This window comes from Pteronotus mesoamericanus, unplaced genomic scaffold (genome assembly GCF_021234165.1).
Source record: "Pteronotus mesoamericanus isolate MK-2021 breed Mesoamerican mustached bat unplaced genomic scaffold, CSHL_Meso_final contig_105, whole genome shotgun sequence".
In the NCBI taxonomy this organism is placed as follows: Eukaryota; Metazoa; Chordata; class Mammalia; order Chiroptera; family Mormoopidae; genus Pteronotus; species Pteronotus mesoamericanus.
The window spans coordinates 11,439,796-11,461,272 of NW_026555006.1; the positions used below are offsets into that span (position 1 = coordinate 11,439,796).

A 21,477-nucleotide genomic window follows, 5' to 3' on the forward strand; every position below is an offset into this window, starting at 1 on the left:
CAGGCCGCATCAACTTGTCAATACCAATAGATTTCTCAGAAAGAAAAAACACTCCAGTATCCTCCAGCATTTCTTATGTGACCTTGCAAGAAACAGTGCTGTTCAAGTTCCTATATGAGTTCATCCATAGTGGGTTTCATTTAGAAATTAGCCAATCTATTTTCTAATAGTTTCTGCATTTTTTTTTTCTTTAGCAATGAAAGTTTGCTCACAGACGTTTTTTAAAAAATAGCACGTGAGGATGACAGCTAAGGAAGGGAACAGTAGGGAGTTGGAGGATTGAGCAAAAAGGAAAAAGGACTCATGGACAGGAACAGCAGTGTAATGGTTGCGGAGGGGAGGAAACGGAGTAAAAGGGGACTAAATGGTAATAGGAAAAATACAATTAAAAAATGATATTATACTAGGAAAAAATAAAATAGCAAATGGTAGTGCTGTTAAGATAACATCCTAGAAACTATTTCCAGTAGGTATTTAGTTATTGCACTGTTTCAGTTTGCAACTGAATGCTTTCTCATGCACTTTTCCTTCACTGTCAGGCATCCCTGGTAAACAATAAAATTTCAGTCTGGATACACGGGGATCTGTCTCTTCAAGGCTGCATTCCTAGAGTTGCTTTTATTACTTCTGTCCAATAACTAGCACATTCCTGGGTAGGTACTAGAATCACAGTAAGTCCATTGCAGTGCAATTTAATTTTTGGCTAGTTATTTTAGAGGGAAATTCCCCACATGTATATTGTCTGATTTACTAAAAACAAGGGAACATGTGAGTGAATAGTGATATTTGACATATGAAGGGAAAGGGTTTAGAGTGTTAGGATGTCTAGTTGCCTGACAGGTGTGTAGAATGAAAATTTGGTGTCTTTCGTTATTTTAGAACTATTTATCCCTCTTAAACAAAAAATAAATTCAATAGACTTTTCTACCCCCCATTTGAAAACATTCAGGCCTCTGATCCTTAAAATTTTACCTGCTCTTACAGTATGGCAAAATGTTACTTGCAACATCTAGTCTTTTTTCCCGCCCCCTCTGCAATTGATGCCTCTGAATCCTTCCTCTGCTCCTTTGCATCTGCTGCTTCCTGTGTGACCCTAATCCCTCCGAACCTGTCCACCAACACATCTTCTCCAGCTTCTCTCTAAAGCTGTCTCCATCTTCTCTGTAAAGCCTTTTCTGTCCTTTAACAACCCCACAGATTTTTATTTCTATCACTTTTAGGCACTCATATTTTCATGTTCTGTACTCATCTCTCCCTGTTAGACTCTAACATTTTTGGGAAAGCGCTGTGTCCTACTCACCTTTGTATCTGCCTCATGATCAGTAGAGGGTCTGGCACAGACAGAGAGAGAGAGAAGGAGAGAGGGAGGAAGGCGGGGAGGAGAGGAGGGAGAGCAAGAGAAGAGAGAACGGAGAGAGAGAATATGAATATATTAAAATAGCCCTCTTTGATACACTCCAGAGGTTAGACTTGGGGTTTAAGGGAATGGAGAAGAGCATGTCCACTCCTTTCATATAGTCTGTGTCTCCAATGAAACAACACAAATCTCTCCTGAAACTTCATGTCAGTTTGTAGGCCAGACTGCCAGGATTTAGTGGACTTGGTTGCTCCTGTGTCTAGAAGCAAGTTCAGAACCTCAAAGGTCACCAGGTCTCTTAAATTCTCTTTTCTGCCAAGGTGCCTCACTGTCATCTGCCCCCAGCTTCTGCGGAGGAGCTGGCGGTCGCTCCACTCAGACCGCTGCAGCCCCGGTGAATGGGCCCCGCCCCCCCGGCCCCCGACCGCCGCCGCCCGGGGAATGGGGCTTCATCCACAGGACAGCTCTCCTTTCACACTCACACTCCACACAGATCTATTGCAGTTTTCTCCCTTTTTTTGCCTTTCAGTGATTCCATATATTTCAGTGGTTGCTCAGTGTGACCTAGACCTTGAATCTGTCTGCCTACTTTGTCAGATTTTAGTGACTTTATTGATATGGCTCTTACCTTAAATTAACATCAGCTGACATTGGTACAAATATTTTAACATCTTAATATCTTAATATCTTTTTCTGTAATCATTTGTTTGCCAAAAACAGGAAAACTCCAAGCATATTTATTTGAAACAATTCACCACCTCCTTCACACCCTGGTCAGTTTTGATGGTTGGGCGAGGGCTGCTACAGACTCGACTGAGTCATCTGGAATTATGAGTCCTTTGTCCAGACGCATCCCTTATTTCTTATTATTCAAAAAAAGAAAATCAAACAGAACAGAACTTGGCCAAAGTTGACATTCTGTTTGGCTCACAGGCCGTCAGCTGCACCCGCTTCTGAGGACCCAGATGCTAGGGCCTCCCAGGGACACCGGCGTGGGCGCTGAGAGCAGTGCTCCTGCGCGATCTCTGCCGCGCTCCCCAGGCAGTCTACAGCTCCCCGAGAGACAGTTCCAGGGCTCTCACGGGCCCCGTAAAGCTATTGCGTGTAAAGAAAGAACTGTTCTTGAACCATTCCCCTAACTGATCGTACTGACCAGGGCTTATACTGCCTACACCAGCAATTTTCAACCTTTTTCATCTCATAGCACACATAAGCTAATTAATAAAATTCTGTGGCACACCCAAAAAACAATATTTTTTTGCCGATCTGACAAAACAATAGGTATAATTTTTATTCATTCATACCGGATGGCTATTGTTGCGTTGGCCATTGTCACTTATTTATTTTACAATCAAAGGGAAGAGGGGTCAGTGCCCCTGAATAAATAGCCAGGTATTGCATGTTTTCACAATATTCGTGGCACCCCAGTTGAAAATCACTGGCCTAAGTGAAGGTTATATACAATGCAGTTAGCAGTGCGTATGATAAGTGGGTAACACAGAAGAGTGGGGTTTTCTGAATGTGGATCAAATTCTGGTTTGGGATTTTGATACTTACCATTGTGGTTAAGACCAAACGAAGACTCTTAGATACATTAGATAGAGGAAAAATATGATTGTATTAGTACACATAAAAGCTTGTGGAAGTTTCTTATAGGAATGTTCTTCAGTAATGTTAAGAAAATGGTCCATGGTGATATTGCTCATGTAGGTAAAATGACTGCTAAATGAATAAATAAAATTCAAATACTCTGTTTCAGAGCTGCCAAATAATCAATAATTTGATTTCTGATTGTCATGTTTGCCATGAGGACTTTTATAATGAGATGATATAGGCAAATTGAGTTCCCTGTTGACTTTATCAGAAAATTATCAAGTGCCCTTGAATTTTTCCTCCAGATACTGAAAAATGCCTACAGTAATCTTCCCAGAAAATTATTTTCTGGATTTCATGATTTCCTGAAGCTCTTCCTCCAGCATTTGATTATTGCTATTATAAATAAGGCTAGATTTATAATTAGGAAAGATATGAATGTGATATAATAGCATAAACATAGTTTATATAATTAATTACCACACTGCCCCCTTTACTTGATTTTTATATTCATCTTGAAAGCTCTTAGCTGTGCATGTATAATTGATTCACTATGGTATAAATAGTTGTTTTAATAAAAAGTTTTATTTGAGATTTTTATTCAAAAATATAACTCACTTATTCCACTGTTTCTTTGGGAAACAAATTCAACTTATGTTATATCATTTCTGGAACTACATCCTGTTATAGGTGAACCCTCCGCCTATTGTAGCCACAATAATGGAAGATGAGTCAGAATTTCTTTCTTCCTTCTCTTGTTTTTCCTGTGTCCTTGATTTTTCCCATAACATAGCTTTCTATAGAATAAATTTCCCTGGGCACCATTTGTTCCATTTGATAACTTGGACACTGAGCAATTCTCAGGTTTTTGTAGTTGTAATATCCTTTTTAAAAATGCAGTTGCACTACCACCTCTCTCACCATTGCTCTCTTTTTTAAAAACTATAATAAACTTTGGAGCTGTTTTAGTAACCTATGAGAATATTAAAGGCCTTCTGAGATGCTTTGAAACCAAGACTGCAAGGTTTGTCCCATACTTGAAGAAGGGAAAATATATGGTGTTAGCCTCATAGTAATTTTCAGTGGCTAAATTGTTTGCAGGCCTGTGTACCCAGTTCCGCTAGGACCATCAAACCAAGCACTTGTGTTCCAGCATCTGTCATTAACCACTTAGTCTTAGTACCTTAGCATCTCTTAAGCCTTTGTGCTCCTTCTCAACCTACCTACCTGTTCACATGTGAAAGAACTTTTTTTTCCCCTACCCACTAGCAGGTTTAATAGGTTGTTTCATCTACTAACTTCCTCCTTATCTCCCCTACATCTTCTGTTTGCCCTAGAAGCAGGTAAATTCACTGCCAGGTTATTATAATCCGTCATTTTTAATATAAAACTTTCAGTTGAGACTTATTAAAGTATATCAAGCATATCAAAGCAATAGACTAAACAAAGCAATTAATAAAGAGCATTTTTGAGCTTTGAAAAAAATTAAATTTCCCTTATACCATTGAGTGAGAGGTGCCTACAGAATTGCTAAATGCAGAAGTATTTCCTAAATCAGTTCAAGTTAGTCTGACATAGGATGGGCCAGGGAGGAAATTAGTAGATTCACATTGCTAGACAGTACAACACATCACATATTTTAGATCGTTTGATATAAAGCTATTTCTGGACCACTCCTACCAGAACAAACACTACAACAACATAAATTTTCTGATTAATATCAGAGGACCCTCATGTACCCCCTCTGTTCAGTGCAGGTTTGACACAGCTACACCACATGACTGTCAATGGATCTGAGTGGATGACTTAGCTCTTCCCAAAGATGACCAACAGGACTTGGACTAGGTTGCTGGGAACTTTCTCTCTAGACATATTTAACAACGGGAACAAGAAGTCTGCACAGTTTTCAGTAAAACAGAAAATCAAAATAAGAGCAGATGATGTCAATAAGGAAAAACAAATCTGGGAAAGAAATTTGGTGTAATTCCCTCAATTATCTTTGTTTTTAAAATTGCAAATCCTTTTCATCTTTTAGATGGTGTGTGTCTAGAGTTTGTCCAGAAAACTTAGGCCTTTTACAAGTATTGCTTAGAAATTTGAAATTAAGTAATAGTATATCTCAAACTTCTAGTACAAAGAAAGAGTATAAATAAATCCTCAGAGTTTGTAGTAAAAAAGGAAATTGTAGGACACCAGAAAAATGTACACTTGGATTTATGAGCCAATGAAACACCAAAGCCACTGAATGTTTTCCGCACTAAAGTAGAGTGATGTTCTTAAATATAAATATAAAAACCAACAACAGAATTTCTGGGTACTGTAATAATGATAGTAAACTGAAGTATGGTATCGGAGGTTCCAGTGTGACACCCTAGAGTTAATGCCCAAAAGAGTGGGTCCTAGGACAGGAAGACTACGAATATTAATATTTTAAGCATGTTATTCATCATAAAGGTTCTAGACTCTCTCGTACCTGTAAAGACAGCTTGTTCTAAATGACTTTTCACCTCCTTTCTGGAGAACCCAATACTCCCTTCTATAAAGACCCCTCTTCAATATTTAGCTATAGAGGTGCAGGAATGTTTCATGATTTTTCTGGAGTGTAATAGTGTGAAAAGCAAGGTTGGAAAAAGAACTGCTTTCCTCCCTTTTCTACCTAATTTCTTTCTCCCTGTGCTCTATAAACTAGGATATCTCTTTCTGATCTCAGAGCTCGTGTTTAACTCAGAAAGTAAACTTTGCAAATGTCCTGCATGTTCTAATTTGTACAATGCAAGGAGAAAAGAGCTCAACTGAGCACCAATTTGACATCGTTTTATTCCAACAGTCTTCGGAAACCAACACCCCTTCCCTTTTTGAACGTCTAAAATGCCCTTGCTAGCCAGATCCCTTTGCTAGCTACAGTGTTTGCACATTTCCTTGTTAATCAGCTGCGTAGGCTCGGAGACTGTGTGTTTTGGTGTTGTTTGTGTGTGCAATCTCGTGCTGCTTCCTGAACGCATGTGTCCCTTCCCTTCACAGCCTACTCGACACCCAGCACCTCCCCCGCAAACCGATTCGTCAGTGTTGGACCACGGGATCCAAGCTTTGTAAATATCCCTCAACAGACACAGGTGGGCCGCTCTCATCTTTTCTGTATGTGGTGCAGCTTGTTTTATTCATTAGGTGCGTTGTAACTTGTCTTTTGGCACAACAGGCTGCATTTCCCAGCCCGTTTGGTCCCCTTTCCTCCTGACCCTATGGGTCCTTCAGCACATTTCCATGTGTTCTCAGAAACCATGGAAAAGATTGCCTGCAATTTTTGCTTCTTGTGTTGAGGGAGTAGGAGAGGAGAGCTTCTGGGCCAGAACTGCTTTTGCTATGGCAAGAAAGATTTCCCAGTGCTAGATAGTTTGTCTCCTCTTCTAGGAATCTGGGTCTCTCTGCCTGCAAGGAGATAGCAGTTAGCACCTATGGAAACCTGGAATAGAGCTCTGTCTACCAGTGACATCAGGGTGCATGCTGGGAATGGGGAACCAGCCACTCCTCTGTAGTCATTATAAGATCCCCAAGAATCCGGCAAACTTTCTAAAAGAGAGGGTTTTTGAGCCCTATTAAGTTGCTGATGTTGGTGAAGAAATAACCAGAAGTGTTTGCTACTGGCTACGCTGGTACTGGGGAGCAAGGTGCAGTGGGGTGGGAGAGGAGAGGATGTGCACATAAGTTATATTTTGAGGTAGGTGATTGAGAAAAGAGTGTGCTAGGACACCTAGAGTTTGGTTTTCAACAGCTAGTTGCATTTTGTGCTAGTATAGGTCAAGGAGAAGAAATCTCTTTTAAAGTTTTGAAATGGCTGCTGTACATTGAGAAACAATGAAAGACGTTTGTAGTAAAAAGGTAGTGGATGTAGGTATATTTAGAGGTTTGTGAAATAGAATTAGATTCGAGTTTTGAAAGAAACTCTTCTCTGATTTCCTAATTAGAATGTGACCATATATTATTATAATTGACATAAAGAAAATACTTTCTCTGTGAGGTTCTCAGCATGGTGGTTGAAAAAAATTTCTCCACGATTTTTTGTGCATATATATGCCTGGGTGTGTAATCTCCAGATGCCAGATTTATAGCTACTCATCTTTGACCAGGTGCTTGCAAGTGGGCTAGATTTGCCTTCCTGGGTTCATTTGCTCCCTCTGTAAAGGGTTTTAGTTTATTGCTGTGTCGACAGCACGGGTTAAACTGCATTGCATCTGAAGCCTTCCTTACACTGAAGCAGGGTCACAGAAAGTACAGCCTCAGAGGAGGCAGCTGGGAGGAGAGGGGGAACAAAAGGGGAGGGAGAAGGTTAACTCTTGAATTTCCCACTTCTGCTGTTTCTTCTGAAACAGGCCGGTCTGTGGCACCTGGGATTAACATCTCCTATTCAAGTCCCTCCCATAAAATTGTTCAAGTTTATTGCTTCCTTTCCCATACCTTCAGACAGTTTACTGGTGAATTTGAATAATTACCTCAAATGCATTAAAATAGAAGAAGATTCCTTTTTGTACTTTGGGCTCACATGTTCGAGTTCAATGGGAGGGGGGAACTGGAGACAGTGGCTTTAATGGCGTTGCTTTCTTTTCTCAGAGCCCCAGTGGTGCTCAGACTACTTCATCAGAAACCTCAAAAATGCAGTTTGGAAATGTTCTGTTTGTATTTTACATAGTATTTTTTATATAAGTTATGATTCACAGCACCGAAGTTGTACCCTGTGTTCCATTTAATGTTTATCTGTAATCAAAATGTATTCTATTCCAATGTGGCTTTGTTTCACAAATGCCTTATTTAACCCATACACTGGGACTTCATGATGTTGACCACAAAAATTCAATTCTTAAAAATCCAGATTTTTCACGCATCTGGATGAATGATGTCATGTAGACCCAGTATTGGCATCTGGAACAGAATTTTTTGGTTTCCGTTAAATATTTGGCATCATATGGACAGCAGCTTAAATGATTTTTATCACAGTGACACCTGCCATGTTTGGCTTGAACACAGCCATCCCCAGTTGTCTTGTGAGAAACTGCTGATGCAACTGTCATTTAAAAAATATGTATATGTATATATATATATATATATATTTATATATATACACATATATATGTATAATCTCACAAGGTAAAAAGTATGTGTGCTCTAAATATTTTAATTTTATGGTATATATATATATTTTAACTCTTTTTTTTTAAAAAAGAAAGAAACCACTTTCTGGAACCATTTAAAGTGTTAGACATATATAAATAGAGATAATAAAAATATATACTTTTTTAAAAGCTCCTTTTTGAGAAAACAGTGAAGAAAATGAATTTTTACAGGGATTTTAAAAAATATAATATGAACATGGTCTGCAGATTAATAATTTGATAGGCAAACTTGTATTTTTTTTCTATATTGATACTTTTGTTAATAAGGCTTGAAATTGGTATTAATTGAATTACAGGAAGTTTTCTGGGAAAACAAAATTTTGCTTTTTATCTTTGGAGAAGTAAAAACTGGAGTCACCCAAGCAGATACTTGAGCTTTATAAATGCAGAGGAGATATCCTGCACATAAATCCATAAACAAATGTAAAATAAAGTGGCCTTCCTTTCTCCCAAAGGCCAGTTTCCAGTGGAAATCTTTTCAAAATCTGAAGCTTCAACCAAGAGACAGTCCATTAGATACAGTCTCTGCTTTTACTAGCAGGTAGAACGTGAACTAATGCATAGACATTTTAATTAGGCAGCTGTCAGTTTATTATGAGATCCTTCTTTTTACAAAAAATAATTTTTTGAATATTGATAGTTTCTATTGTTCATTTTTTATGTACTAAGTATTTTTGGTAAGTTATCTTACTAACCTTTATTGCCACCCAATAGGATAGACAAAATAATCTCCACTTTACAGAGGTAGAAACTCAGTCCTAAAGAGATTGTTGATTTTTCCAAGGCCGTACAGTGGTCAGGAGTGGAGCAAGAACCTGTACCCAGTTCTGTCTAACTCCAGGGTCTATGATCTCTAACCATTGTACTGTACTGCCTCATGAGCTGGTGAGCACCTTGCCCTGCAGATACTCAGAGACCAATGCTCTGCTCTCAGGAATAGTACTGGCATATTCCCTGATCTTAAATTTGAGATTGTATTAAAATCTAATTATTAGTAGATACCCAAAATAATGGAAAGCGAGATCTCAAAGCGATATTTGTATGCCATGTTCTTAGCAGCATTATTTGCAATAGCCAAAAGTGGAAGCAACCCAAGTGTCCATTGACAGATGAATGGATTAAATGTGATACATACATTTTATTGTGTATCTATCATTTCAATATGGTATAATGCATATTATTCAGCCTTTTAAAGGAAGGAAATTCTGCAATATGCCACAATGATGAACCTTGAAGATGTTATGAAATAAGCCAGCCATGAAAGACAAATGCTGTATGATTGCACTTATGTGAGGTACCTAGAGTCGTCAGATTCATAGAGACAGAAAGTAAAATAGTGATTGCCAGAGCTGCGGGGCGGACCGCACTGGGAGCTATTGTTTAATGGTGCAGAGTGTCAGTTTTACAAGAGGAAGGAATCCCAGAGACGGAGGATTGGGATGGTTGCATGACATTGTGAATGTACCAAATACCACCGAACTGGACACTTAAAAATGGTTAAAATGATAAATTTTAAAAAATGTAATGATTAAATGAACTCCAACAGCCCTTTACCTCTTAAGAGTCTAAATTTCTGTAAACCAGCCTAGAAAAGTAGTCTGTTTATCAACGAAATCCACTGTAATAGTGTGCTGACCTTTCTGAAAGCATTAATTCTCATGCCCGACACACAGTGGGTAGTCAGCATTTATTGGCTGAATCTAAATGATTCATAAGGAAGTTTAAAAATAATGACTTTTCCTTATTACAGTCATGATACATGTTAATTGTGGGGAAATATAGATGGGAAAAATAATAAAAATCACTTGTAGTCCTACTGTTAACATTTATGTATTAATCCATCCAGACTGTTTCTATGCATACAAATATATTGCAAAAATGAGATCATATTATATACACTGTTTGGTAACCTGCTATTTCTTCCCCTTAACAATATATTATGGCCTTCTTTCCATGTAAATTGGAAAAATTGAATATTGGCTTTTATTGCACCTATTCATCATCTGTAATGATTGGTAGGGAAAGATAACATGGATAATTGAAAGCCATTTTTCCTCCTCCTTCCCTTCCAGTCTATTTTTTTCTCCAGAGAATTCCTCCCTTCACTGAGACAGAATTGCCTTCTCTTTAGCCTTGCCTTGAGGTAGTTTTCTTTCAAAATGCCTTCCAATTGCATAGTATATCTCACCCCAGCATTCGGCTCTGTTCGGATACTCCTGCCAAGTTATCTGTCCCATGCTTCCGCCTCACTTGTCTGCTACCTCAGCTACTATCATTATTTGTCTCTCATTTCCCTCCTCCTCCTCCATTTGGTAGCTCATCATTAACCTGGGGGATGGCCACCTCCCCACAGCCTTGAGAACACCCATCTATTCTGAGCAACCATGACCACTAGTCCCATCCCAGATCTCATTTTTTAACATTGTCCCATGACAGTTGATATTAAGAGAGAGAAAAGTCTCTGGGGCATAGAACACTTACTTCACTTTGGACACTATTAGCGTCCCCTGCATGCCCACTGAATGATATAATAGAGAACATGCCATCATCTCAGATAGCAGAAAGCCAACGGCCATTTAAATTGCATCTTATAATTTAATCTGATCCCTGCAAACAAGAGCCATTAAGAGGAGGCATTTATTTAGAGGGAAAAAATGTTAATATTTCATCATCAGGTAATAAATAGAAATACCAATTCCCACACAGAGGGACTGAGCAAAGAACTCATTTTGACTCAGGTTCTAGTTTAATCAGAATGCTCAAATAAAATGCTTAACCTGCAGAACTTCAATGAGGACTAATTCTTTAAAATGAAAAATGAGTGCAAACAATATTAAAAACAGGCATTTCTTCCCTGCCACCCAAATCTATCACTGTTCTGCATCAACAAGATCGTGGTATCTGAAGTGCTATTTAAAACCGAATTACCATTTGGGTTATTAGAAGAATCGCTTGGCATGGCATGGGCCTGATTTGTTGACAAAAAGGCACAGGTGCTGTAACCTTTGCTTAATAAATCATTTAGCTGCCTGACTTGCAAGCAATGTGACTGCCTTTGCCTCATGAAATTTACAAATGTATGCACAAGCCACACACTTCACTGTTGGGCAAGCCAGCTGACTTGGAGAGGTCCCTGCATAGCTCAGTAGTGCGCATGGCACCCATTCTCTGCCTTTGGTTGGATTGCACAGGGAGCACGGGAAGGTGGCATGTATGGAGACATTTCGATGTGTTGGCATTCTGCGTGTCATGTTCCTGAAGTTCTGCCCGAGAGATCAAAATTTAGGCAATCTACAAAACTCTTCAGTTCATTTTTTTTTCACTTACTCGTCATTTTTCACTATATTCCCAACACCTCATGATACAGAGAAATAACAATTCTCCTCAAGTTGTTCCGCAAAGCCTAGTGGAGGAAACAGATTCAAAGAAATAACAATGATGAGGAGGATAACAACAATGATGCAGCATGATACCAGTTGCAAAAGTGAGAATTGGGTAGAACTTTCCAAAGAGCGGAAGGGGCAGAAAAGGCTTGATCACTCTTCTGTCCTTGTCTAACTTTGGTCTGATGATATGGCCCTGGTTCACATACATTTTACCTTTTTTCCCCCTATTTTTAATTTTTGCCTATTTATCCATGAACTGGTAGATAATACATGAGCCCATCCTAAGAAGAGAGACATGTTAAATTCTGTCCTCTCTGGATCAAGAAGATGAATTAGAATTCTTACCTGCTGCTGGTGAATAAACCGGTAGGTCCCTCATCCCTCCTCTCCAAGAAATACCCTCTCCTTGTTTAACATCCTTACCCAAGGCACGAAATAAGCTCACCTGAGATTGCACTTGAACGAGCGGAAACCATCCCTGCTTCCTCCCCAGGCTGACCTGAGCTGCCTGCCTGTAGGAGGTTAGGTACTGCATAGAAGTTCAAGGAGCAGGCAAGAAACTCAGATTTCCATAGAGGAGAGAAGTATCCTTTCGCTTCTAGTTAGACCTGGACTTGAGCAATCTAGTTCCAAGCCCACGCAGCTGAGAACTCCCATGATTGGAGGGAAATGGCAGGTAAAATTCCATTTACTCTTGACTTTACCCTTTACTTGAAATAAAAAAAAGCGAATTGGTCAGGTCGGTACTCTTCTGTTAAGCACCCAAGTGTGCCAGGTTCTGTGACTCAGAACCCTTAAGGTTGGTGCTTTCATCCCTAATTTACAGACGAGGAAAGAGATGTTTCAGAGGAGTACACTTGTTCCATGGCAAATGAGGTAGCTAGGATTTGAACCAGTCTGTCTCTGAAATTTGTCTTTCCCACATATTATCTGCTTACAGTAAAAGGTTACTGACCATTTTCTCTTTAAGATGGTCTATGATTAACTCACCCTCTTATATCACGGAATCAGAAGCCTAGAAATTGGGTCCCGTGGGATAGGACTGATGCTGCGCTTGGTTCTTCTGAAGACCTGCCCCAGTTTCCTATTAGTTCATGCATCTGTAAAATCAAGACTGAGCTCATTCTCTCGTCTTGCCTGGGAAAAAGACCTTTACTAATGATATTAGTCTGCATCTGTGAGAACAGCTAGCCTCTGCCCAGAGACCAGATAGCAGAGCAGCTGAGATCGTGGGCTTCCTTTTCAGATCTTGATTGGAGCTTTATTTCGTCACACACAAGTAGTATGTGTTTTGTTCTTTTTTTTTTTTTTTTTTTTAGGTAATTCAGTTTTTCTACAGCCTGGTTTATTAACTGTAAAATGGTGATATGCACACACACATGCCTCCTATGGTTGTTTTGAGTCTTAAATTCTGAAAGGAAATGCTTGACACCTATTAAACACTTAACAAATGATAGCTTTTATTATTTAGTTGATAATTAAACTCATTTAAATAGTATTTTCCTGGATTACAAAGTATTTTCTCATTTGATCTTAAGAACAACCCTTGGAAGGAGGAAGAGTCATTATTTTTCCCTATTACACAGATTTAAAAACTGAGGTTTAAAGAAGGAAATGACTTCCCCAAAACCACGTAGCCAGGGGTCAGTAACGCAAGGACACAAACCCACTTCTGATTCCAAAGCCCAGACTACTTTCCCTGCACTCATTCTAGGAAGGACGTGGGTGAGCCTTTCAGCACCTCCTTATGTGCCGCTACCTGGATGTGGGCAGAACCTACCTGTCAAGTGCTGGATCTAAAGCAGTTAGATCATAAATTAGGTCAACTCTCCCCAAGATCATAACCTCATGGATTCCTCCATTGAGCATCTGCCCTGAAGGTTCCCCAAAAGGCTGATTAAATTGTGCATGTCTCTTCCTCTCTTTGCACCATTTCCCCCCCTTGAGCTAAATTGTGCCCCAAGGGAGAAGAGACTTCCCAAGGGGAAACGATATGTCTTAGGGTGTGGTAATGACTGGCAGCAAGTGAGTGTATCCCCCGTAATCTGAAGGGAAAAGCAATGCCTGGTCATTTTTTCACTTATGTTCCTTCTCAGCTCCAGTCGTCAGTGTCGAATAGTAAGCAACACCTCGCTGAGATGAGTTACTCAGGCAATCTGCTTCCCCTCCCTCGGCACTACTGTGGGCAGCAGTGAGTCCTCCCAGCTTCCCACACCAACCTATAATTTCTTGACACATTCTCTTCACATACACTTGGCAGCTGACTCACTGACAGGCTATGAGACACTCTCAAAATAAATTTTTCAATAAACAGACCTTTGTCTTTCACGTTTTAATTTGGCAGCATGTTTTAGATGTCCTCAGCTACAAACTTTACTTCTGGACAAAGTTAGAACATCAGTTCTGGGTTTGGGACTTTTTTTTGTTGTTGTTCAGCTTGTATACTTCGGTAATCCTATAGTCTTTAAGCATGCTTTAGTTGGGTTTTAGCCTTTTTTTTTTTCCTTGCTCCAAAAAGATTTCAGGGAAACTTCTTAGTTGAAGTAAATTGATGATTGTTGAAAGAATTAAGGTGCCCACATAGAATCTGGCACACAATAGGTGCTCAATAAATATTGGTTCCTCCTTTCTTGCTTTTCCAGTACAGTCATGTGCTGAATGATGATGTTTCAGTCAACAACAGAGAGCATGTACAACGGTGGTGTTCTGTGTAGCCTAGGTATGTAGTAGTTTAGCTATGCTATATCATGTAGGCTTGTGTCAGTGAACTCTATTATGTTCACATAATGACAGAATCACCTAATGGTGCATTTCCTATTTTTCCCTGTTGTGAAGTGGTCCATGGCTGTGTTAAAATGAGATCAGTGGCAATGGAGTAGTGGAAGATAAGAGGGAGGTTTCACAGGAAATGTTAGCTTCCATGGAGGAAGAAGGGAAAAGACTAAAAATCTGGTAGCCATTAAATTAGCGCATGGGGTTTTGGGAAAAGTGTGACAGAAAATGAAGTTGGGGGAAAGGTCGAAAAAGAAGCTCTGAATTGGTGTAGAGAGCCAAAAAGAATTAGATCAGAGTTTGATCATAGCCTTGCAATTAAGTCAGAAAACCATAGTATCAGCTGCAGAATTGCCTTCAAAATTTCCGGTCCTTAGATGGGTCTTGATAATATTTCCAATCAGTAGAAGTTTCAGGATAATAAGGGAAATGTACTTGTTATTTATGATCGGAGTTATTTGGGGGAACAAGGAGAATGTCAAGAGTTAGAGAGTTGGAAGGCCTGTTTTCACATTCTGGCTGTGCCATCTTTGAGTGATCTTGGACATGCTACCTTTAAAATTCAGTTTCCTCATCTATGAAATGAAGGCAATAATAGAATCTGCCTATAGCAGAAAACTTAAGTGTGGCTTAAGCCATTCAGGGTTATTTTTTCACATAATAAATCTGTCAGTAAGTGGTTGTTGGCAGTGTTTCAGCTGCTACGTGATGCCAGCAGGAGCCAGTGCTCTTTCTAACATTCTGCTCTACCAACCTCAGCATCCACATGCTTGGTGCCTCTGATTGGCAGATGGCTGCTGCAGCTCCAGATATCATCCCCATATCATTCCCCATTATCCCTCTTCCGTCAGGGAACGAAGGTCCTGCCGTGCCACTTCCCTGTTTCCTGTGAGCAGATTTCCTTTTAGGTCTCATTGCCTCAAACTGGTCACACTGTCCTCCCTAAACATCACTGCCCCAAGAAAGAAGGGACAACGGGTAATGGGTAGACTGTTAACCATATCCACCGCATCCCCCTTTTTCCCATTTCCTACTTGGTTTCATGCACTTTCCAACTCTTGTTCTTGTACTCGACTCTTTATCTCATGCTGCTTGTCTTCTTATAGAACCTTTCCTCCACATTCACTCTCTCTGTGTCTAGGAGACATGATACACTATGTGTGTATATAGGTGTTGTAATGATCATCTCATTTCAGCCTGTTTAAGCCCAGGCCGTGGGCAGAAGTCCTGGAGTTTTGTGCAGACCAGCTCCCACGGGGCTGGGTCAACATTCTCCTGGTAAGCGAGGCCTCGGAAAAGGCTGAGCTGGAGGGCATGTGCCTTTGTAACTGCAGGGGGACTCTGTGAAACGGTGCCCTCCGTGTGCCCTCCCAGGTGCTTATCAACCAGTCAGCAATAGGTTCTGGGTTTCTCTTTTATGACTTGGAACCAGATGCTTCCTTTGCAAAAGAAAAGAGCCTGGTATTGCTGAGCTTGAGTCAACAGAGTTCAGAGAACAGGAAAATGAGTTGACTGGCCCTGCTATGTGAACTCAGAGGAAAGAAGGCCAGACAGGTGGTGTTCCCACTTTCCATAAAGCCCCTGCCTGCGAAAACCCCAGGCCTGAGGGATTTGCTTTCCCAAATATTTCTGCACTCTGACCAAGGCCCGGTCACGTTAGGTAAGAGAGGTTCCTTTCGGACACAGGCTTTCCCAGGCCTTCTAATGAGTCTAAGACCTTGAGGGTTCCACTAACAGGGTTTCAAGGCCAGAGCCCATTGTTTAATGTGAGACTTTCAAAGCTCTCACATGACTCCTCAGTGTTTCTTCCCATCCACTTTTCTCACACCCCCTTGTTTACCTTCCTGTTTGTTTATCAAGGATGAAGGCACATTCTTTCATCAGTGGCCTCTCTTTTTTTGGGATCTGGCCTTTCAATGGAGCCTATTCATTGAGTTACATTCCACAACACAAGCCTCCCTAGAATATTTGCATGAGAATTTTTCCTTAGGCTTCGCATTGCTTTCTTTACAACAGAGATGAAATAACTTAGCACTTCTAATTGGCTTTTCACTTTCCAAATGCTTTACACATTAACTAATGAATCACATGGGCTTGTGATAAGCTGGATCCCTGCGTTAGAGCTGGGACTCTGGGTTCACTGGGTTAGGACAGGCTGTCCTGGCCCCGAATTCCTCACCCTCACACCCTCCCTTTCCAGAGTCTGAATGTGTTGGGATAATGGAGCTGCAGCCCAGGCACAAATGTCCTCAGCACAGGGCAGCCTCAGGCCGCAGCACCGCCTTAACCATGTGAAAAGCGCTCCGTGTTGCCTTCCAAGGCTGGATATGCCACGTGTCTTCTGCAACCCTGAGCACTTGAGGGACATTTAAGGCCAGCCCTTATGGCGCACAGGTCCTGCCCCTCTCAAGCATGGTCCACCCTCCGTGGGTTCCTGGCTGTGTATGTTTAGGGGGATTGGGGGGCAATACAAGGTCCAGTAAGGGAGCTGACCATAGTAGGGACTGTGCATCTTGGTAGAGGAAGAGGAGCACTGGACTAGGGGTCAAAAAACCTGGATTCCTAGCTCATCTCTCTGACTCATCAGCTTTGTGATTGATCGGAGGGAGGAAAAAAAAGCTAGAATTTACTGAGCACCTACTATATTCCTGGCAGCACACTAGACTAGGATGGGGACTATTGATATATATGGTCCAATCCCTGCCATACACTACTTAAAGACTTCTAGGGAGAAAAGTAAATTACAGTAAGATAGGATAAGTGAAAAAATTGAACTGTGTATAATCTTCAAGTAGTGCAGACAGCAGGTGAATAATTCTGAGGAGAAACAAGGGAGTCATGGAAGATTCCTGGAGGAGATGACACTTGAGTTGGTTTTGAAGGTGACAAACATTCTGGGTGGGTAGAACATACCATTCCAGGAAAGGGGAACAGTGCCTGCACAAGAATAATGGTATGTGCTTGGAGAACTCTACTCTGTTTCGTATGTCTGTTAGTACAAGTCAGTGACAGAGAATGTTGAGTAATGAGGCTAAGTTAGACAGGGTTTGGTCATGAATGCTACCTTTATACAATGGTATGGCATTTGGACTTCACTCTGCAGGAATGGAGAGCCGGTGACAGGCACAGTGGAGTCTCTCTTTGTGATGAAATCGTAAGCTAGCTTGGTTTAACACTAATAAGGCGCAGGATTTTACAGGTAGTTGTAGCATTAAGACCTGTGGTCATGAGGTACCCACCTCTCCTGAGCAGTATAATGCAGAAGAAAGAATAGGAGCTTTGGAGCCAGGCAGACCTGATGTTGATTTATCTAGGGTCATGACTGCTCTGGACTGAATCTCTCCCCCTCCCCTGATCACCTCTGCCAAATTCATGTGTTGAAACCCTAACGCTTAATGTGATGGTATTTGGAGATAGGGCCTTTGGAAGGTAATTAAGTTTAGATGAGGGTGAGGCATCATGATGGGATCGGTGCCTTTACCAGAAGAGACACCAGAGACCTTGCTCTATACCTTGGGAAGACTCAGGGAGAAGGCGGCTGTCTGCAAGCCTAGGTTCCAAATCAGCTGGAACCTTGAGTCTGGACTTTCCAGCCCTCCAGAACTATGAGAGATTAGAATTTCGTTGTTTAAGCCACCCAGTTTATAGTGTTTTGTTTTGGCAGCCAGAGCAGGCTAGTACAGTGACCTTGAGGCAAATTTTAGCCTTTCTGATCCTTAGCGATCACAGTTACAAAATTATAAATTAATTTCCGTATTCCACTTAGAGTTTTTTGAAAATTCCACATGGTTAGCATGTAAAGCCCTGAACATCCCCCACCCTGGCTCGTGGAAAGCTGCTTTGCTGCTTTTCACCCCTTACAACGGAACCTCTGTAAGCACCAGAGGTAAGGCAGGATGCATCTCACCCCTCTGTAGGACCATGGACACGTGATTGCCAGTGGAAACACAGCAATGTTAATATGGCAAGAACCCCAGAGGTGATCTGGTAATTTTCCCCCTGAGCTGAGTCTCCTCTCCCCACATCCTCCCTCGTTTGTTTTCCATAAGTTGTGCCATTAATTCTCTCATTAGCTAGTGGAATGATATTTATTTATTAAGAACATACTTAGCATACTCCCAAGGAGCAAGTTAAAGCTCCACTAACAGCTGCAGTTTCTGGTTGTGAGAGAAATTACGGTGAGGAATGCATACAGAGAGTTTCTATGTATGTTATGATTTCTTATTAAAAAACTATTAAACTTTATGCTGGATGAGGGAAAGAAGAAAAAATCCCAGTGCAAAAACAAGTTATGAACCTAGGAGCACAGTTTCTGAATGTTTATTTTTGTCAGATACACAGCTGACATGATTAGTTCTAATGGGGCGGTGATCCTCATTGAATTGCAGATTGGTGTGAGTGACTGAAATACCGCAGGGACTTAAAATAAGTGGTGCATACGGTATTACTTAGGCTGCATCCTTTAGCCAAGTTGAAGGCTTCCTTTTCTCTCTCCTTTCCCAACATACCCACACATGTGCATGCACATACACACACGCACACAGCCACGAATGGATCTATTAGAGGGGCTCCAGGTTGAGTATGAATGACCTATTATGAGCCACATTGACTTGCCTTTGCCGATCCCTCCCCTTTGCCCTCTGCCACCCAAGTACACCCCACCCCCGCCCCAGCCTCACTCGCCATTGCAGATAATGGTGTATCAGATCAGTCTGCTTTGCTGCTGCATCAAGACCCAGATCGATTTATTGACTCTGTCAGAGTGGCTGGTACAGTAATTGTTACAAGAGAAGAATGGAAAGTGAGAACGTGTCCACATGAAAAATAAAAATGATGTTTTGTTCTTTCCTGCACCCTCCCCTTTTTTTACCTCATAGATCTTTATGTGTTTACACAGCAGAGAGCACTTTACTTAAGTTAATCAGCTCCTTCTACATTATTAATTGTGACAGTTAGGGTGCTCCATGACAGGAAGTGTATTATGGGAAGCATTGATCTCGCTCAGATGGTGTGGACCTGAGCGGGTTTGATATTCTGTCCCTCCTCTCACTGCTTTGGGGTCCCATCAAATCTCATTTCCCTGATTGACAACACAGAACGCCTCCCATCAATACAATTGATTTTGTGAGAAAGGACACGGAACATTTTTTTAGCTGGAGATAGATCAATTGCAGTGGTGGCAAAGAGAACATTTCAGAAAACCTTCAGCTGAGAAACCTGAATTGGGAACTAAGGTACTAGTAGTATCATTCCAAACAGGCCTAATTTGTAGACTTAGAAAACTACTGTTAGAAGAAACTTGCTACAAGTGAGAAACAGATTTAGTTGAGGCTAGCAATGAACCTGAAGATATAATAGCTGTTTTTAAAAGGCCATCCACTAATTTTTTGTGGGAAATTTTTGGTTAAGTGCACATCTTTGAAAGACATTTCATTAAAGTTCAACTTTCATGGCTTATACCTGTAGACCCTAACATAAATCCTATGTGAATGGACAGAAGTGAGCGGGTGTCACTTGTGACCTGGAAATAAAAGGTCAACCATTGGATTTATAGCTTTTTTAGTGAAAAGAACATAAAGATTCCTGCCAACTGGAGTCAATCCATATTTTAATGTTTCCTAGTTAAGATTATAAAATCAAGGGACTAGGATCATGCTGTTCAGTGAAGGTCAAAAATTAAATGTGATGGGCTAAGTGTCATTCCCATGGGGCAGAAGTTACTATTTCAAAAGTCATTTCTACCACTGGCAGTCAAGAAATGAATTGTCCATGGTCATTAACCAAGGTAAGGGGAATCCCACTATCATTACTAAATTTAATGATGATTATTACACTAATTAACTATATTGCTAAATTACTCGGCTGTTCTCCTATAATGTCCCCAAACAGTGATAGTGGATTGATTGCTATCCAATACTTCTCATATACAATTGTGAACAAGTCAAGATGGAGGATCATGGATGAAGGGTTCTTGTGGGAAAAGCATTTGTGTCTATTTTTGGGGTAAGAGCAATAACAGAGGCTTACCCTGCCTGTAACATTCTTCTAAATCTGTGACATTACAGAGCTGTGACTTAAGTATGATTCACCAATACAAGATTTTTAAATACAAAAAAATGAACATGCATCTCTTTATATTATAGTTTTTTTCTATTTTATACTCCCTCCCCCCAACTTTTAAATTTTTACGGAAAAAATCCATTTGCTGGGTCCTTTTCTTCCTCAAATTTTTGGAGCTCTGGATTCCATCTACTTCAGATTTTTATTAAGAGATAAGACAGTTATTTAAATGTCTTTATAGGGTGACTCAGACACATATACCCCATACCATTTCCAAATCCAATTTAAGATGCCAGTATTTTTCAAAGCTATAAAAATACCAAATACTCAAGCTGTTCATTTCTTTACAGATTATCCACTCCAGACTTCATCAGTTTTCAGATGGGACTTTAAGTGCATTCTGAGATAAAGTGTGTATCATTTTTATAAAGCAGCGCCTCCAAACAAGAGGACCGCTGCCCAGGGTGGTGAAGCAACCTGTGAGGCCACACAGTGGACGAGAGGCCGAGCGGGAGTGAGATGCAGGTGGTCAGTCGTCAGGGGAGGAAGGGACTGATAGTTTCATATGTGGCTTAGGAAATGGGTGCGTGGTTCCTATTTTACAAAGGTGTCTTATGAAAGCTTAACGTGCATTAGACTGACCCAAGTGCATTGGAATCCCGAGAAACAAAAGCACGTTCTTCAGAAGTTCCCCTTGCAGGATGTATCTTCAGAGACTGTCATACATTATTGTGCATATGTCGGTGTGAGTGGGTTTTACACCTGGGCTTAGGCCTGTGCTCCTAGGTAGCTTTCGGTTGCACATTTTTCTAACTTCTCTCCTTCACAATGGAGACAAGGGTTAAAATTCCCATCTACTTCCACAGGCAAACACTTCAAAGTGTTTCTACAGGGGTCAGGAAGTAGGGAGGACCTTTGATTTAAAGTTCAACATTTACATTTGTAATTTTGACTAATTTCTGTCCTCACATTAATTAAATTCAAATTGTTTAATTAGAATGAAACTGAAATTGATCATTAAGATTAATTTCATCTGATAGGCTTTGTGTCCCTTTCTAGATAAATATTGTGGAATACAGTGATAATGAAGCAGTGAAAGACATCATTTCACATCTTACAGTGATTTCCCTCTCTGCCAGTTGTC

At 40.6% G+C, this 21,477-nt stretch overlaps 1 protein-coding gene across 2 annotated transcripts in view; it reads left to right on the forward strand.

The window, feature by feature from the left end:
• Positions 1-21,477, forward strand: part of NFIA (nuclear factor I A) — a 360,348-nt gene that overhangs the window by 317,509 nt on the left and 21,362 nt on the right. The window contains exon 10 of one of the 2 annotated variants that reach the window (XM_054573960.1): positions 5,972-6,063. The exons of the other annotated variant lie outside the window; for it this stretch is intronic. Within the exon in view, the coding sequence (XP_054429935.1) occupies positions 5,972-6,063 (92 nt within the window). The remainder of the gene's footprint in view (positions 1-5,971; positions 6,064-21,477) is intronic. 2 annotated transcript variants of the gene reach the window in all.